We start from the raw sequence: 18,574 nt of genomic DNA on the forward strand, positions 1-18,574 counted from the left end.
ATATTCTCTATGAAATATCTGTATAGGGATCACCAATGAATGGGATATAAATAGACATAAGAGTACAGAGAATAAAACACTGATCAATATTGAGGGATTAGGAATAAATAATTTATTATCACTATATATAACGATATACAACAAGAGAGTAAGACACATATATATATATATATACACATAAATATGAGTAATTAATGGTAGGGCCGTACGGCTCAGAATTTCCTTATTACACACTTCATTCTATATTCACATCTCTAATTCTTTTCTTTAATATCTCACTGACTGTATATAATCTATACATGTTACAGCTAACAATACGTTATATATTATACATGTGCATCAATGACAGACAACCTCTTCTAGTTCTTCCTTGGTGTTAGCAGAACAAGGCAGTGACCCTCCTGATGAGTAGAGGAGACCATTGGGAGAGGCTGAGAGAGGAGGTTACAGAGAGTAGATTGGAGACATGAGGAGATTGTGGACTGTCAGTAGTGATACTGATATCACCCATGATGATGGTGGAGATGTCTGAGGATAGGAAGTGAGGGAGCCAGGCAGAAATAGGTTCCAGAGATTGTTGGGGTGGCCCAGGTGGGCGATAGACAGCAACACGCAGAGAGAAAGGGGTGACAGTCCTGATAGAATGTACAAATGATGTAAATGTGAGTGATGGTACCTGTGGGAGATCTGTGTATGTGATCGATTGGGACAGTAATATTCCTACCCCACCTCCTTTACTATTACCAGGCCTGGAGGTGTGTGTGACGTGTAGGTCACCGTGTGACAGTGCTGCAGGGGAGGGAGTGTCTGACTGTGTGACAGTGCTGCAGGGGAGGGAGTGTCTGATTGTGTGACAGTGCTGCAGGGGAGGGAGTGTCTGATTGTGTGACAGTGCTGCAGGGGGGGGGGGAGTGCCTGATTGTGTGACAGTGCTGTAGGGGAGGGAGTGTCTGATTGTGTGACAGTGCTGCAGGGGAGGGAGTGTCTGACTGTGTGACAGTGCTGCAGGGGAGGGAGTGTCTGAATGTGTGACAGTGCTGCAGGGGAGGGAGTGTCTGACTGTGTGACAGAGCTGCAGGGGAGGAAGTGTCTGACTGTGTGACAGTGCTGCAGGGGAGGGAGTGTCTGATTGTGTGACAGTGCTGCAGGGGAGGGAGTGTCTGATTGTGTGACAGTGCTGCAGGGGAGGGAGTGTCTAATTGTGTGACAGTGCTGCAGGGGAGGGAGTGTCTGATTGTGTGACAGTGCTGCAGGGGAGGGAGTGTCTGATTGTGTGAGCCATGTTTTAGGTTAAGCTATTTAGAAAACCCACTTAGTTATTCCACACTTAGTATATTACCACAGTTAGTTGCCCCCTCAGCTAGCTGCCCCCTAAGACTGAATGGTAAGATATAGTCTGGCTGATAAGACACAGGCCTACATCTGAGCCTATTGGTCAGTGGAATGAAATGCAGAGTGATGAGAGGACATACATAGCACTGTGTGTGTGAGTATATAACAGGCAGTGTGCTACTATAATCTATGCTTCACTGATCCCCATCACACACAGGTAATGACAATTACAGCAACTCATTACATCACATACGTATAACATCAGATGTCTGTTCCATTCTGGTCTCCATGACTGTGTAATATATAATTCCCTATTTAAAGTTAGATTGTTGGAAAATGTACCAATGTTTAGTCTACTGATGGCGCTATGTATTGTCCATTCTACTATTGCTGGCACTCAAAATATAAAAGGTTTGCCAAAATATTTGAAGTGTTGGAATTATTTAAAGGATTGTTTTAGGTCTATCAGTTCATGTTTTTTATGTATTATTTGATGTGTAACAAGATTTGATTTCTGTGTAAAACATTTCGCACAATCAGGACATGAAAATGGCCTCTCACCTGTGTGACTTCTCTGATGTGTAATAAGATTTGATTTCAGTGTAAAACATTTCCCACAATCAGGACATGAAAATGGCCTCTCACCTGTGTGACTTCTCTGATGTCTAACAAGATCTGATTTCTCTGTGAAACATTTCCCACACTCAGAGCATGGAAATGGTTTCTCCCCTGTGTGACGTCTCTGATGTTTAACAAGATCTGATTTCAGTGTAAAACATTTCCCACACTCAGGACATGAAAATGGCCTCTCACCTGTGTGACTTCTCTGATGTCTAACAAGATCTGATTTCTCTGTGAAACATTTCCCACACTCAGGACATGAAAATGGCCTCTCACCTGTGTGACGTCTCTGATGTATAACAAGATGTGATTTATTTGTGAAACATTTCCCACAGTCAGCACAGAGAAAGTTTTTATCACCTCTGTGAGCTGTACTGCGTGTAGCAATATTAGAGGTATCAGGGGAACATTCATTATGATTAGAGAAACCAGATGATATATTTGCACTGTGACGTACTGGGTGCAAATTTAGAGTAAAGGAGATGTCTCCTGGAGAAAACTGTCTGATGTTATCTTCTATTTTAAAATATGGACTCAAAATTAAATCTCCCTCCGAGGTCTTGATTGTGCGTCCATCTGTAGGAAATAAAATATATGTATAAAATTCCTACTATTACTAAGTTCTCAATGTTTAGTGGTTTTGTTTCTTTTTGCCAGATTACAAGTAATTGAACATTTACAAAATAACAAAGATGACCCTGGTCTTAAAATATGAGAACCACATCACCCAGCTCTGACAGCCCTCATCAGTTGGCATTGGGTATTTCATGGACTGTAGGTTTGTGCAGCAATATACTGTGGGTGGGGGGTATAGACAGCAAATAAGGGGTGTATGGTAGTAATGTGCAGCATATACTTTGGGTGAGGGGTATAGACAGCACATAAAGGGGTGTATAGTAGTAATGTGCAGCATATACTGTGGGTGAGGGGTATAGACAGCACATCAAGGGGTGTATAGTAGTAATGTGCAGCATACACTGTGGGTGAGAGGTATAGACAGCACATAAGGGGTGTATAGTAGTAATGTGCAGCACATACTGTGGGTGAGGGGTATAGACAGCACATAAGGGGTGTATAGTAGTAATGTGCAGCATATACTGTGGGTGAGGGGTATAGACAGCACATAAGGGGGTGTATAGTAGTAATGTGCAGCATATACTGTGGGTGGGGGGTATAGACAGCAAATAAGGGGTGTATAGTAGTAATGTGCAGCATTCACTGTGGGTGAGGGGTATAGACAGCACATAAAGGGGTGTATAGTAGTAATGTGCAGCATATACTGTGGGTGAGAGGTATAGACAGCACATAAGGGGGTGTATAGTAGTAATGTGCAGCATATACTGTGGGTGAGGGGTATAGACAGCACATAAGGGGTGTATAGTAGTAATGTGCAGCATACACTGTGGGTGAGGGGTATAGACAGCACATAATGGGGTGTATAGTAGTAATGTGCAGCATATACTGTGGGTGAGAGGTATAGACAGCACAAAAGGGGGTGAATAGTAGTAATGTGCAGCATATACTGTGGGTGAGGGGTATAGACAGCACATAAGGGGATGTATAGTAGTAATGTGCAGCATATACTGTGGGTGAGGGGTATAGACAGCACATAAGGGGTGTATAGTAGTAATGTGCAGAATACACTGTGGGTGAGGGGTATAGACAGCACATAACGGGGTGTATAGTAGTAATGTGCAGCATACACTGTAGGTGAGGGGTATAGACAGCACATAAGGGGGTGTATAGTAGTAATGTGCAGCATACACTGCGGGTGAGGGGTATAGACAGCACATAAGGGGGTGTATAGTAGTACTGTGCAGCATACACTGTGGGTGAGGGGTATAGACAGCACATAAGGGGGTGTATAGTAGTAATGTGCAGCATATACTGTAGGTGAGGGGTATAGACAGCACATAAGGGGGTGTATAGTAGTAATGTACAGCATACACTGTAGGTGAGGGGTATAGACAGCTCATAAGGGGTGTATAGTAGTAATGTACACCATATACTGTGGGTGAGGGGTATAGACAGCAGATAAGGGGGTGTATAGTAGTACTGTGCAGCATATACTGTGGGTGAGGGGTATAGACAGCACATAAGGGGGTGTATAGTAGTAATGTGCAGCATATACTGTGGGTGAGGGGTATAGACAGCACATAAGGGGTGTATAGTAGTAATGTGCAGCATATACTGTAGATGAGGGGTATAGACAGCACATAAGGGGATGTATAGTAGTAATGTACAGCATATACTGTGGGTGAGGGGTATAGGCAGCACATAAGGGGGTGTATAGTAGTAATGTGCAGCATATACTGTAGGTGAGAGGTATAGACAGCACATAAGGGGGTGTATAGTAGTACTGTGCAGCATATACTGTGGGTGAGGGGTATAGACAGCACATAAGGGGGTGTATAGTAGTAATGTGCAGTATATACTGTGGGTGATGGGTATAGGCAGCACATAAGGGGGTGTATAGTAGTAATGTGCAGCATATACTGTAGGTGAGGGGTATAGACAGCACATGAGGGGGTGTATAGCAGTAATGTGCAGCATATTCTGTGGGTGATGGGTATAGACAGCACATAAGGGGGTATATAGTAGTAATGTGCAGCATATACTGTAGGTGAGGGGTATAGACAGCACATAAGGGGGTGTATAGTAGTAATGTGTACAGTTAGGCTGTCATGTTGTGTATATGTGCCATTACCAGGTGACATATGAAAGGTATTAGAGGAAGTCTATCTGTGGCCGTGTCCTCTGTCTGTCTCTGAGGCAGGAAGAACAGAACAGCTGGAGGGTGCGGGATGTCACATATGACGAGGAGATAACTAGACGAGGGACCACTCATTATCATAGATCCCCCTCCTCATTACCAATCCTCTGAGTCCCATTGTCCTATCCCGGTAACACTCAGACACTAAGGCACTCACACCACAGGGGGTAACTTGAAATCAGGGAGAGTGTACATCACACCCAACCCCCCTGCAGGGATACCCAATACCAGGGGACACACTAATGAGTTACCTACACAGGGGTTTACACCTACATTGTGGGTAGTGAGCTGTATTACAAGGACAGGACAGGAGGGGGTTGGGGCTCAGTACTGCGTAACGTCCTCTGGGGTGTGGAGTTTAGTCTCCTACAAAGAGATACTGGAGAGTGGAGCTTTGTCTCCTACCAGCAGGACGGTATTACAGGATGGTACAGTGGGAAGAAGTCCCGGCCTTGGTGGTGTTAGGCTGCTGGACTATGGATCTCCTCACACTTCTGCAGAACATTGCACCTGAGAGTTGTGTCACTGGATGGACATACAGGAGGTGATTGCAGTGACTGACATCAGTCAGTACTTGGGTTGTGGGCTGCTGCCCCCTGCCAGGTACATTGTGTGGGTAACATCTGATCTAGGGGACTGAAGATTAACATGGCAACTGCTTTAGGTACCACTTAGTATGATGTACTGTATTGTATTACTACCATAACACACAATAAAGATATAATTCTCTGTTGTCCTGTCTGTGCGATCCATGAACTGTAATATTATGTAGGTGTACGTAATAAGCTAAGTCTCAATACCCAGGTAACTAACACCAGCACATTGTATAGAGAGTGTGAGGGGGATGAGACTGATCAGACCTCTGGGCTGGTAACACACAGTGACATGATGTGAGGGGGGAGAGCAGGAGTATAATAGGGGCTGATGGCTCCTGATGTATGAGATACACCAGAGTGTGGGGAGGAGACTGGTCAGATCTCTGGGCTGGTAACACACAGTGACATGATGTGAGGAGGAGAGCAGGAGTATAATAGGGGCTGATGGCTCCTGATGTATGAGATACACCAGAGAGTGTGGGGAGGAGACTGGTCAGATCTCTGGGCTGGTAACACACAGTGACATGATGTGAGGGGGGAGAGCAGGAATATAATAGGGGCTTATGGCTCCTGATGTATGAGATACACCAGAGAGTGTGGGGAGGAGACTGGTCAGATCTCTGGGCTGCTAACACACAGTGGCATGATGTGAGGAGGAGAGCAGGAGTATAATAGGGGCTGATGGCTCCTGATGTATGAGATACACCAGAGAGTGTGGGGAGGAGACTGGTCATAACTCTGGGCTGGTAATACACAGTGACATGATGTGAGGGGGAGAGCAGGAATATAATAGGGGCTGATGGCTCCTGATGTATGAGATACACCAGAGAGTGTGGGGAGGAGACTGGTCAGATCTCTGGGCTGGTAATACACAGTGACATGATGTGAGGGGGAGAGCAGGAGTATAATAGGGGCTGATGGCTCCTGATGTATGAGATACACCAGAGAGTGTGGGGAGGAGACTGGTCAGATCTCTGGGCTGCTAACACACAGTGGCATGATGTGAGGAGGAGAGCAGGAGTATAATAGGGGCTGATGGCTCCTGATGTATGAGATATACCAGAGTGTGGGGATAAGACTGGTCAGATCTCTGGGCTGGTAATACACAGTGACATGATGTGAGGGGAAAAGCAGGAGTATAATAGGGGCTGATGGCTCTTGATTTATGAGATACACCAGAGAGTGTGGGGAGGAGACTGGTCAGATCTCTGGGCTGGTAACACACAGTGACATGATGTGAGGGGGAGAGCAGGAGTATAATAGGGGCTGATGGCTCCTGATGTATGAGATACACCAGAGAGTGTGAGAAGACTGGTCAGATCTCTGGGCTGGTAACACACAGTGACATGATGTGAGGGGGAGAGCAGGAGTATAATAGGGGCTGATGGCTCCTGATGTATGAGATACACCAGAGAGTGTGGGGAGGAGACTGGGCAGAAGTCTGGGCTTCTATCACACAGTGACATGATGTGAGGGGGGAGAGCAGGAGTATAATAGGGAATGATGGCTCCTGATGTATGAGATACACCAGAGAGTGTGAGGAGGAGACTGATCAGATCTCTGGGCTGGTAACACACAGTGACATGATGTGAGGGGGAGAGCAGGAGTATAATAGGGAAGGATGGCTCCTGACTCCGCCACTGGACAGATACATTTCCCTCATTAGTTTGTACTGTTGTAGTGATTGAGCAAGAAGCATATATGACTCTTTTCTGAGTAAGTGTTTATTAATCACCTGTGCTGATATCTGTAGGGATTTCCTCCTCCTTACACTGCTGATCACCCATCACATACATCTCTTTTCCCTCTATATCTTCTGCCTTCATATCAGTCACATATGTCTCTTCTTCTCCCTCTGTATCTTCTACATTCATATCAGTCACATACGTCTCTTCTTCTCCCTCTGTATCTTCTGCCTTCATATCAGTCACATACGTCTCTTCTTCTCCCTCTGTATCTTGTGCCTTCATATCAGTCACATACGTTTCTTCTTCTCCCTCTATATCTTCTGCCTTTATATCAGTCACATACGTCTCTTCTTCTCCCTCTATATCTTCTGCCTTTATATCAGTCACATACGTCTCTTCTTCTCCCTCTATATCTTCCGCCTTTATATTAGCCAGACTTTCACCCTAAGTAACCCACAAAACAATAAAATAACAGTTTTAGAAATGTCAGATTTCATTAAAATTACATTAATTAGAAGAATTCTGGTTAATAAGACACACACAGCTTCCTACAGCTCATATAAAGACACTTTGGTATATTGGTGAGACCCTAAATCCCACCTACCTGATACTCCTGTGGGATCCTGTGATTCTCCTCTGTACAATCCTGTGAATAAAGCGGACGGGGACATCTCTCTGGGGTATTTCTGTTACTGGGTCCATCTGTAGGAGACACACAGTGACTGAGGGCCTGATTCAGCTTTGGGAATAAAGTGAGAAAGAGCACGTAACTGTGTACCAGTACAATCCAAGTTGCAATGCAAGGGGTGCAAATACATACATTATTTTGCATGTAGGGTAAATACTAGCTGCTTTTGCAAGTAGCCCACACATACTGCACAGCTTTATTTTTACACTGCAATTTAGATGTCAGTTTGGACACCTCCCTCCCAACTCTAAATCTCTCTGCTCATTATACATCTGCCCCACCTGCAGTGCAGCATGGTTTCACCAAGATGATCAGTTACGTGCTAATTCTCACTCTGTTCCCAAAGCTGAATCAGGCCTTGAGTACATTGTATATATGTGATTATCAGATGATGTGTGTATATAGGGGTCCCCACACCTGCTCTCCCCTGTACAATAAATTACAGTCTCCTCTTACCCAGTGATGTGAGGGGCCGGTGATTCTCCATCATCACATCCTTGTACAGACCCCTGTGTTCCTCTATATACTCCCCCTCCTGCATGGAGACATAGACAGTGACATCCTGACACCTTATAGGAACGTGACACACACAACGATACAGTCATCACCCAGACACATCCCCTGGTGTTACTGTATAATGTCCCATTCCCAGCAGTCACCTCTCCAGTCATCACCCAGACACATCCCCTGGTGTTACTGTATAATGTCCCATTCCCAGCAGTCACCTCTCCAGTCATCACCCAGACACATCCCCTGGTGTTACTGTACAATGTCCCATTCCCAGCAGTCACCTCTCCAGTCATCACCCAGACACATCCCCTGGTGTTACTGTACAATGTCCCATTCCCAGCAGTCACCTCTCCAGTCATCACCATGACACATCCCCTGGTGTTACTGTATAATGTTCCATTCCCAGCAGTCACCTCTCCAGTCATCACCATGACACATCCCCTGGTGTTACTGTATAACGTGCCATTCCCAGCAGTCACCTCTCCGGTCATCACCCAGAGATATCCCCTGGTGTTAATGTATAATGTCCCATTCCCAGCAGCCACCTCTCCGGTCATCACCAGACACGTCCCCTGGTGTTACTGTATAATGTCCCATTCCCAGCAGTCACCTCTCCAGTCATCACCAGACACGTCCCTTGGTGTTACTGTATACTGTCCCATTCCCAGCAGTCACCTCTCCGGTCATCACCCAGACACATCCCCTGGTGTTACTGTATAATGTCCCATTCCCAGCAGTCACCTCTCCAGTCATCACCCAGACACGTCCCCTGGTGTTACTGTATAATGTCCCATTCCCAGCAGTCACCTCTCCAGTCATCACCCAGACACGTCCCCTGGTGTTACCGTATAATGTCCCATTCCCAGCAGTCACCTCTCCAGTCATCACCCAGACACATCCCCTGGTGTTACTGTATAATGTCCCATTCCCAGCAGTCACCTCTCCAGTCATCACCCAGACACGTCCCCTGGTGTTACTGTATAATGTCCCATTCCCAGCAGTCACCTCTCCAGTCATCACCCAGACACGTCCCCTGGTGTTACTGTATAATGTCCCATTCCCAGCAGTCACCTCTCCAGTCAGCAGGTGAATGTTATTGTTGATGAGTTCCAGCATCTTCTGGTCATTGTGTCTCTCATGTATCAGTGAGTGAGGTGGAGGCACCATGATGGGGCTCTGGGCCCTGCTCAGTCCTCCTGACACACGGGGACGGCTGTTGGGAGTCTCATGCTCACCGGATTTCTTCTTCACTACTGTGTAATCCTGTGTATTGGGGGAGACATCAATGAGGAGGTCAATTAAACTCCATCTAAATGGGGCTGTTTATTTAGATGATCACTTTGCATTATATACAAGAAGACTCTATTTCACTAAAGCAAGTATAACAATCTCCTATATACAAGAAAATGTAGAGTATATAGTATCTCCTGCAGCTCCAACAACTTTGTGTCAGTGACAGAAAGAAAACAACATACTGCGGCCATATAATTCCCAACTCCAGTGAGGACTGTGGGACTGATACTAATATCTGAGACCAGCTCCCTGCTGCTTGCTTAATAATATAGATATAAGTGATGTCACTGTGACACTCCCAGATCCCCTCACCTCCCCAGTCATGTCTCTGTATTATTACTATAGATATAAGTGATGTCACTGGGATACTCCCAGATCCCCTCACCTCGCCAGTCATGTCCCTGTATTATTACTATAGATATAAGTGATGTCACTGTGACACTCCCAGATCCCCTCACCTCGCCAGTCATGTCTCTGTATTATTACTATAGATATAAGTGATGTCACCGTGACAACCCCAGATCCCCTCACCTCCCCAGTCATGTCCCTGTATTATTACTATAGATATAAGTGATGTCACTGTGACACTCCCAGATCCCCTCACCTCCCCAGTCATGTCCCTGTATTATTACTATAGATATAAATGATGTCACTGTGACACTCACAGATCCCCTCACCTCCCCTGTCATGTCCCTGTATTATTACTATAGATATAAGTGATGTCACTGTGACACTCCCAGACCCTCTCACCTCCCCAGTCATGTCCATGTATTATTACTATAGATATAAGTGACGTCACTGTGACAGTCCCAGATCCTCCTCACCTCCCCAGTCATGTCCCTGTATTATTACTATAGATATAAGTGATGTCACTGTGATACTCCCAGATCCCCTCACCTCGCCAGTCATGTCTCTGTATTATTACTATAGATATAAGTGATGTCACCGTGACACCCCCAGATCCCCTCACCTCCCCAGTCATGTCCCTGTATTATTACTATAGATATAAGTGATGTCACTGTGACACTCCCAGATCCCCTCACCTCCCCAGTCATGTCCCTGTATTATTACTATAGATATAAATGATGTCACTGTGACACTCACAGATCCCCTCACCTCCCCTGTCATGTCCCTGTATTATTACTATAGATATAAGTGATGTCACTGTGACACTCCCAGACCCTCTCACCTCCCCAGTCATGTCCCTGTATTATTACTATAGATATAAGTGATGTCACTGTGACATCCCCAGACCCTCTCACCTCCCCAGTCATGTCCCTGTATTATTACTATAGATATAAGTGATGTCACTGTGACACTCCCAGACCCTCTCACCTCCCCAGTAAGCAGGTAGATGATCTCCAGGGTGAGATGTAAGATCCTCTCAGTCCTGTGACTCTCGTCCTTGTCCATCCTCAGTGAATCAGAGATTATATAGAATGTGTAATAAAGAGTAATAAAGACTCTGGTTCCTCACAGCAGGACTGTCTAGGAATATATAAAGTAAGTATAATAGACATCACAGAGAACACACATAACACAGTCAGACATATTACTCTGAGTGACCAGTAAGTCTCCCCTTTCCCCCCAGCCATAGAGCCCTGGTCAGTGTCTGTCAGAGGTTCCTGTGACCCAGCCCCATAAGGCTCCTCAGAGGCCATCACACAATGCTGTACTGTATAAGGTTACACCAATGCTCCTCTCCTGGCCGGGGGTCTTATTGCTCCCAGACACATATTTGGTGCAATTTGCTCCACGTGAATCTTTTACAAACACATGAATTAGGGATGTTGGGATTTTTTACTTTTGTTTTAAATTTATTCCAGAAACTGAGAGAATCTGTGACTATACTGAGGTCATACAGATAACAGGGGTGTGAGGGGAGAGTACACAGGAGAGCAGAAGGGGTGCAGATATGGGGAGAGGGAAAGTAACGTAGGAATACAGAGCACACAACAAAGGGTGTAACAGCTGTACAGGCCACTCCCTTGTATAATAGGACACCACGGGCTGCTCCCCCTGTATAAGGCAACTCAGGCCACTCCCCCTGTATAGAACAACAACATAGGATGTTCCCCCTGAATAGTAAAGAGAAACAGGCCATAATAGGCACCACAGGCTGCTCTCCCTGTACAGTAGGACACCGCAGTCTGCTCCCACTGTATAGTAGGACACCACAGGCCACTTGTTCAGTATAGTAGGACACCACAGGACACTCCCCCTGTATAGTAGGACACTACAGGTCACTCCCCTGGTATATAAGGACACCACAGGCCGCTCTCCCTGTATAGGACACCAAAGGCTGCTCCTCCTGTATAGTAGGATACACTGCAGGCTGCTCTAACTGTATAATAGGACACCGCAGTCCGCTCCACATGTAAAGTAGGACACCGCAGGCCACTCCCAGTGTATAGTAGGACACCACAGACCACTCGACCAGTATAGTAGGGCAACACAGGCCACTTCCCCTGTATGGTAGGACACCACAGGCCACTCCCCCTGTATAGAAGAGTGCAACAAGCTGATACCGCTGTATAGGAAGGCATGACAGGTTGCTCCCCCTGTATGGTAGGACAACACAGGATGCTCCCCCTGTATAGTAGAGTGCAACAGGCCGCTTCCCCTGTATAGTAAGATACCACTGGATGCTCCCCCTGTATAGTAGGACACTACAGACTGCTCCCCCTGTATAAGACACCACAGGCTGCTGTCCCTGTATAGCAGGACACAACAGGCCGCTCTTCCTGTATAGTAGGACATCACAGGCCACTCCCCCTGTATAGTATTGGACAAATCATGCCAATCCCCCTGTGCAGTAGGACAATGCAGGCTGCTACCACTGTATAGAACACCACAGGCTGCTCTCCCTGTATAGTAGGACACCACCGGAAGCTCCACCTATATAGTGTAGGACACCACAGGCCACTCCCTCTGTACAGTAAGATGCGATTACCTTCTTCTGTTTGACAATGCAAGGTTGCATTTTTCGCGCTTGAGTTAAAAAACTGTTCCGTCAAGTCCTTTCTCCCTTATATAATAATACTACCACATATAAGTGTGTGGTGAGATCTGTTTTTCCACGCTGAAGTATCACTAAACAGTCCCCTCTTCTCTTTATATTATTACAACATATCAGTCTGTGGTAACAGCTGATTTAATCCCCCTTATATATCACTGTAGTCCCTTATCCTCTAAATATTAATAATATAGCGTTCTGGCTAGGCTGTTTTAGTGGGTGACCTGCCCGATTTCAAAGGGCAGAATGCACCCTGCCCCTTTTGCGGCGCCCTGTTGGCAAACCGCTAAAACAACATGCCGCGTGGTGACCCACCTGCGGACTGCAGTGCCCCTCGGGTGGGAAAAATTGCGGTGCAGTGCTCACCACTGGTGAATATTCACAGAGAAGGGAGAGCTTGGGGGCAGCCTAACTGGGTCCCCAAGAGTGATGAACAGGGGGCGAATCATGCCCACTTTGCAGACGAGCGCTCAAGTGCCATACCCCTTGCCGAACCTAGAATGAACACTAATAATACCACATATCAGTATGTGCTGGGAGCTGTGTTATTCCCCCTCATATATCACTGTACAGACCCCTCCCTATATAATAATACCACATAGTGTGTGCTGGGAGCTTTGTTATTCCCCCTCATATATCACTGTACAGTCCCCTCTTCCCTATATAATAATAATACCACATATCAGTGTGTGCTGGGAGCTGTGTTATTCCTCCTCATATATCACTTTACGGTCCCCTCCCCCTATATAATAATACCACATATCAGTGTGTGCTGGGAGCTGTGTTATTCCCCCTCATAATATCACTGTACAGTCCCCTCCCCTATATAATAATATCACATATCAGTGTGTGTTGGGAGCTGTGTTATTCCTCCTCATATATCACTGTACGGTCCCCTCCCCCTATATAATAATACCACATAGTGTGTGCTGGGAGCTTTGTTATTCCCCCTCATATATCACTGTACAGTCCCCTCTTCCCTATATAATAATACCACATATCAGTGTGTGCTGGGAGCTGTGTTATTCCTCCTCATATATCACTGTACGGTCCCCTCCCCCTATATAATACCACATAGTGTGTGCTGGAAGCTGTAATATTTCCCCTCATACAGATCTGCCCAGCTATTTTGTTGCTCATGGCATGGCGTGAGTCGCGCCATGGACTTGTGGCGTGCAGGCCTCTGAGTCGCGCCATGGACTTGTTGAATACTGTGGTATTCTTCAACGAAGGATATGCTACAGCATGTAATTCAGTGCTTACCCGCTGGGTGGCGAGTGCTCCACTTTTGTAATTGCATGTAATACAGTGCTTAACCGCTGGGTGGCGAGTGCTCCACTGTTGTACTGTAATTTGTACTGAATGCCTTGTACAGAATGCCATACTGTTAAACTTACAGTAAATTGGATGGATATCACATTCACAGCATTTGCATGTACGCACAACCCATACTGTATTTTTAATGTCACATAATATACATACTGTATACAGTATATAGTACTGTACCATACAGTGAGATCTTATAACAGGATGCAAATCACTGCACATACTGTATTATACATACGGTACGGTGCAGTATCTGAATAGTAGAGAAGTTGCCCGAGTTGTTGTCACGGTATAACCGATACTGTAGATTAATGAGATGCATGCACAGCTTTCACTGAGATGGGATGAATTACAGTATGACAATTTTTTTTTTTTTATTAAAAACAGCAGCCGGAGGAGTGCACAAGGATGAGGCCGCTCTGTGCGGTTCACTGTAGCTGTCGTGTGGGCTAGTGGTTAGGTGATCACTTTGGTAGAATTATGGTCCCAGGTTCGATCCCTGGAAAAGAATATACTGTACCTTACCGTATATTTTTTTTATTGTCACTGTCGGCTCTGGACACTATAGTGAAACTACTGTACTTTAGTAGTGTTTTACTGTACGTGTTGTTGTTTAAAAGGCTGCTTAAAAGTAAGACATTACAAACTGATTGTGTTTAAATAGTGCAAAACTTTCATCAATGTCTGCGCTGTGGTGGCTGTCTGCTTCGAGGGGTTGCAATGGGATTTCATGCGCATGCCCAGTGGAGGGTTAACAATGGGATCGGTAGTTTGCAAAACGCAAACATGCGACAGCGTAGATGCGGTCTCAGCCTTACGCACCATGGCTACGTCCCTTGGACTGTGTCTGAGAGTGGTTTCCGACTGTGAGAGAGCGCTCTGTGTTCAAAGCTGACTGTGCGTTTGAAACGCAAAATAGCATTGCATAGCAAACTTATGACATTGGTGATGCTGCTCCGACCATGCACACTAAGTACGGTAGTAGTGGGATCTGTATGAGAGAGAGCTCTCTGTATTACACGTTTGGCGCTATGGTGGCTGTCAGCCATCTGCGATGGATTAGAAATGGAGGGGGGTACAATGGGATCTGTGGCGCCAAGCCATACGCCATGTAGCGCTATGCCATCACTGAGCATGCGCAGTTGGCTGTATTACTGCAGTCGGTACAAGTACTGTATGCTGTTGAATTTCCATCTCTGGCGGACGCATGCCCAGTAGGAGGGTTGCGATGGGATTTCTGGCGCATGCCCAGTGGGGTCGAGAGTCATACACAGTGCGCATCAGGTCCCTTCCCCCAAAGCAAGCAAGAGCCTCACCTTACCATAATAAAGGAAGCTTTGTTAATCCATTTACTGTAAGCAGTCAGCTCTGCCCTAGTGTCCTGAAAAGTGCTACGAATTGTGACCATTGCTAAGGACACCATCCCCGGTCTGCTAGGACAACTAGTGTGCCACAGAATAGTGATTTCATAACTGCAGAAACTGCTAGTGAATCTACTGTCTAGAATGAGAGACAGGGCTCTGCATCACAAACTGTGCTCCCAAAATGCAAAACGCAAACATGCGACAGCGTAGATGCGGTCTCAGCCTTACGCACCATGGCTACGTCCCTTGGACTGTGTCTGACAGTGGTTTCCGACTGTGAGAGCGCTCTGTGTTCAAAGCTGACTGTGCGTTTGAAACGCAAAATAGCGTTGCATAGCAAACTTATGACATTGGTGATGCTGCTCCGACCATGCACACTAAGTACGGTAGTAGTGGGATCTGTATGAGAGAGAGCTCTCTGTATTACACGTTTGGCGCTATGGTGGCTGTCAGCCATCTGCGATGGATTAGAAATGGAGGGGGGTACAATGGGATCTGTGGCTCCAAGCCATACGCCATTTTAGTTTCAGTCGCAATATTGCTGTGTTTATCGTCCTGCTGCCTCGGTATGCCCCGTCCTTCACCCATCCCCGTAGAGGCTTATTTGTGAATCCAGTAACTATCACATACAGACACCGATCGTTCCTAGCCTCCCGTTGCCCCTCATAGTTTCCCGTGAGTGACCGTCCTGTCCCCGCCGCCATCTTGTTTTGCTCGGCGGCCATTTTAGTTTCAGTCGCAATATTGCTGTGTTTATTGTCCTGTTTGTCTCCTTCATACGGTAGATGCATATTTGCGTATTTAGGGGCATACTGTATGAAAGCTTGATGTGAGATTAAATTGGGAAATATATATCACTAATTAGCTCAAAACTATCTTTTATTAAACACAGCCTGCAAAATGAAATTTACTAGTACAGTACAGTATATACCGGTGTACACATGTTACGGCTGATGTACAGTAAGAATGTAATACCCCCGTGTTTAAGATACTGAACATTAAATTATGTACTGTATACTGTACTCAGTCTGTATACTCAGCAACAGTACTGTAACGTATTTCTCTTGTTCTTTACACAGATTTTGTCGTCAAACATGGCAAAAATCAGCAAAGCCATCAGCAAGATAATTGCAAGCATGAAAAAAGAACGCAAAACAACACGACAGATCCAGGCCTGGCTGAAAGAATGTGGTGTTCTTGTTAGTTTACAGACTGTGCGCTATCATGCATTTGAGAGAACGCGGACCAGATATAGATTTCCTTCAAAATGCACATGGTAGGTACTTTACATCAACCTTTTTTCATTACACTATACTGTATGTTGCTAGATTGCTACTGTATTGTGTTCCAATTTCAACACTAACTGTCCAATAATTGCTATATGCTCTGTATGTGTTCTACCGTAGGAGCGTCAAAAAGATTATGCACAAATTGAGTTGTGAGGATGATGAGCGTACAGCTTTACAAATCCAGCGTATTCTAAAAGCAGAATGTGACCTGGACATCTCCTGTTCCAGCATCAAACGGATGCGTAAGGAACTGGGATGGAGTTTTGGCCCTACAAGGTACTGTACATACTGTAAAATATATATATACTGTATATTAATAATGCACTGATTTTACATGACAGTAAACTAAAACTTGTTTTTATTCCACAGGATAAATCCCATGATAAGGGATGTTAATAAAGTAAAGAGAGTTGAAAAAGCACGACAGTGGATAGAGAGTGGAGAGAATTTTAATTACGTAATTTTCACAGATGAAACTTCCGTTTCTCTCGAGAGGTTCTCAAGACTGTCCTTCCGACACCGTGCACATCTCTCACTTAAATCACGTCCGAAGCATCCATTAAAGGTCCATGTATGGGGAGGTATATCTCGTTGGGGTGCAGGACCGATCTATATTTTTGAAGGTGCAGTACAGTAATGTTTGTTGTAAAAATTATTTACAGTCCTGTACAGTGTACGCTTGTTACTGACAATTTCTCATCTCTTTAGGGATCATGGATAAGACCTTCTTCCAAGAAAAAATAGTAGATTGCTGTATGGTGCCATTTGTGAGAAAATGCTTTCCATCAGGACATCGATTATTCCAGGATAATGATCCCAAACATTCGGCTTCAGCAAAATTCATGGAAGAGAGAGGGATAAATTGGGAACGCACACCACCAGAGTGAGTATTGTCCTATAGTACTGTATTAACTGTTTATTGTATCAAAAAGTATGTACTGTACAGTACCGAGCAGTAATTATTCTAGTACACTTTTTACTAAAGTACAGTACTCTGTGACTGAATATTTTTTTTTTACTTTCCTGTAGGTCACCGGACATGAATCCCATTGAAATGGTCTGGGCCCAGTTGAAGAGGTTCATCAGGTCTGATGTGAAACCAACAACTAAACAGGAACTTTTGGATGGGATAATGAAGTTTTGGAGACCAGTATTGACACGTGCCCAGTGTAACAATCATATTGATCATCTCCATAGAGTCTTACCAGTTGTCATCGAAAGAAACGGTCAAGCCACTGCTATGTAGCTTATACTGTACTGTATATAATTAGTAATGTGGAGAAGGGGTTTAACTTCCTCTTTTCAGTTTGTGATCCAGACTGCTAAGTACTGTACACTGTGTCCATACTGTATGTACAGTATTGTGGTTGTGTTTCTGTCCCTACATTATACAGTATTCTCCTAATTTATTTTATAAGCTCTTTATCTACAATAACTTTCCCTTACTGTACCTTATGTACTGTACTTCATACTTTTCCTTACACCTACTTTTACTGTACATTGCCCCCTGTTCCAAGGCACACATTGGCATCGTCACAGATTGTGCTGCAGCTGCCAGTTTCTGCTACTGCGCTTGATGTTGCCGTTTGTAATGCAGATGTTTCAAGTTTTCAGGTTCCTTTGGTTCATATACAGTACAGTAGTAGTGGCTGCTTCAACATCCACATCCATAGTTGCAGACATACAGTACTGTACAGTAGTGGGTGCACCGTGAATTGAGAGACAGGCTTCTACTGTACATCTACTGTATGGTTGGAGCGGCGGTCCCTTCGACATCAGGATAAGGTGAGAAAAGCATTTTTGATAATGTTAGTGCTCTGTTATCGTATTCAGACAGCTGGTGTTCGCCTCCATCTGGGGCACCCAAATACTGTCTTGTTTCATGTATTTTTTTTTATCGTTATATTATGGGCTGTGGGCCTAGGGGCACTGCTTACAGTATTTCACCACCAGGCTTAATTATAATACAAATTAGTTATTAATAAATTTGTTAGTCTGGTTAGTTAGGGCATATATTAATGTGGAGAAGTGGATTAGTGTGACACTGTTAGAGCAGGAAAGGGCCCTGCATGGCGTAT

The 18,574-nt window shown here is 45.1% G+C and overlaps 1 protein-coding gene across 1 annotated transcript in view; it reads right to left on the reverse strand.

The window, feature by feature from the left end:
• Nucleotides 1-1,194: 1,194 nt before the first annotated feature.
• Nucleotides 1,195-18,574, reverse strand: part of LOC148504717 (uncharacterized) — a 90,765-nt gene continuing 73,385 nt past the window's right edge. The window contains exon 7 of the mRNA XM_088448571.1: nucleotides 1,195-2,313. Within this exon, the coding sequence (XP_088304697.1) occupies nucleotides 1,772-2,313 (542 nt within the window). The 3' untranslated portion in view covers nucleotides 1,195-1,771. The remainder of the gene's footprint in view (nucleotides 2,314-18,574) is intronic.

The sequence above is a fragment of the Taudactylus pleione genome, unplaced genomic scaffold (assembly GCF_031769625.1).
Source record: "Taudactylus pleione unplaced genomic scaffold, aTauple2 ptg000459l, whole genome shotgun sequence".
Lineage (NCBI taxonomy): Eukaryota > Metazoa > Chordata > Amphibia > Anura > Myobatrachidae > Taudactylus > Taudactylus pleione.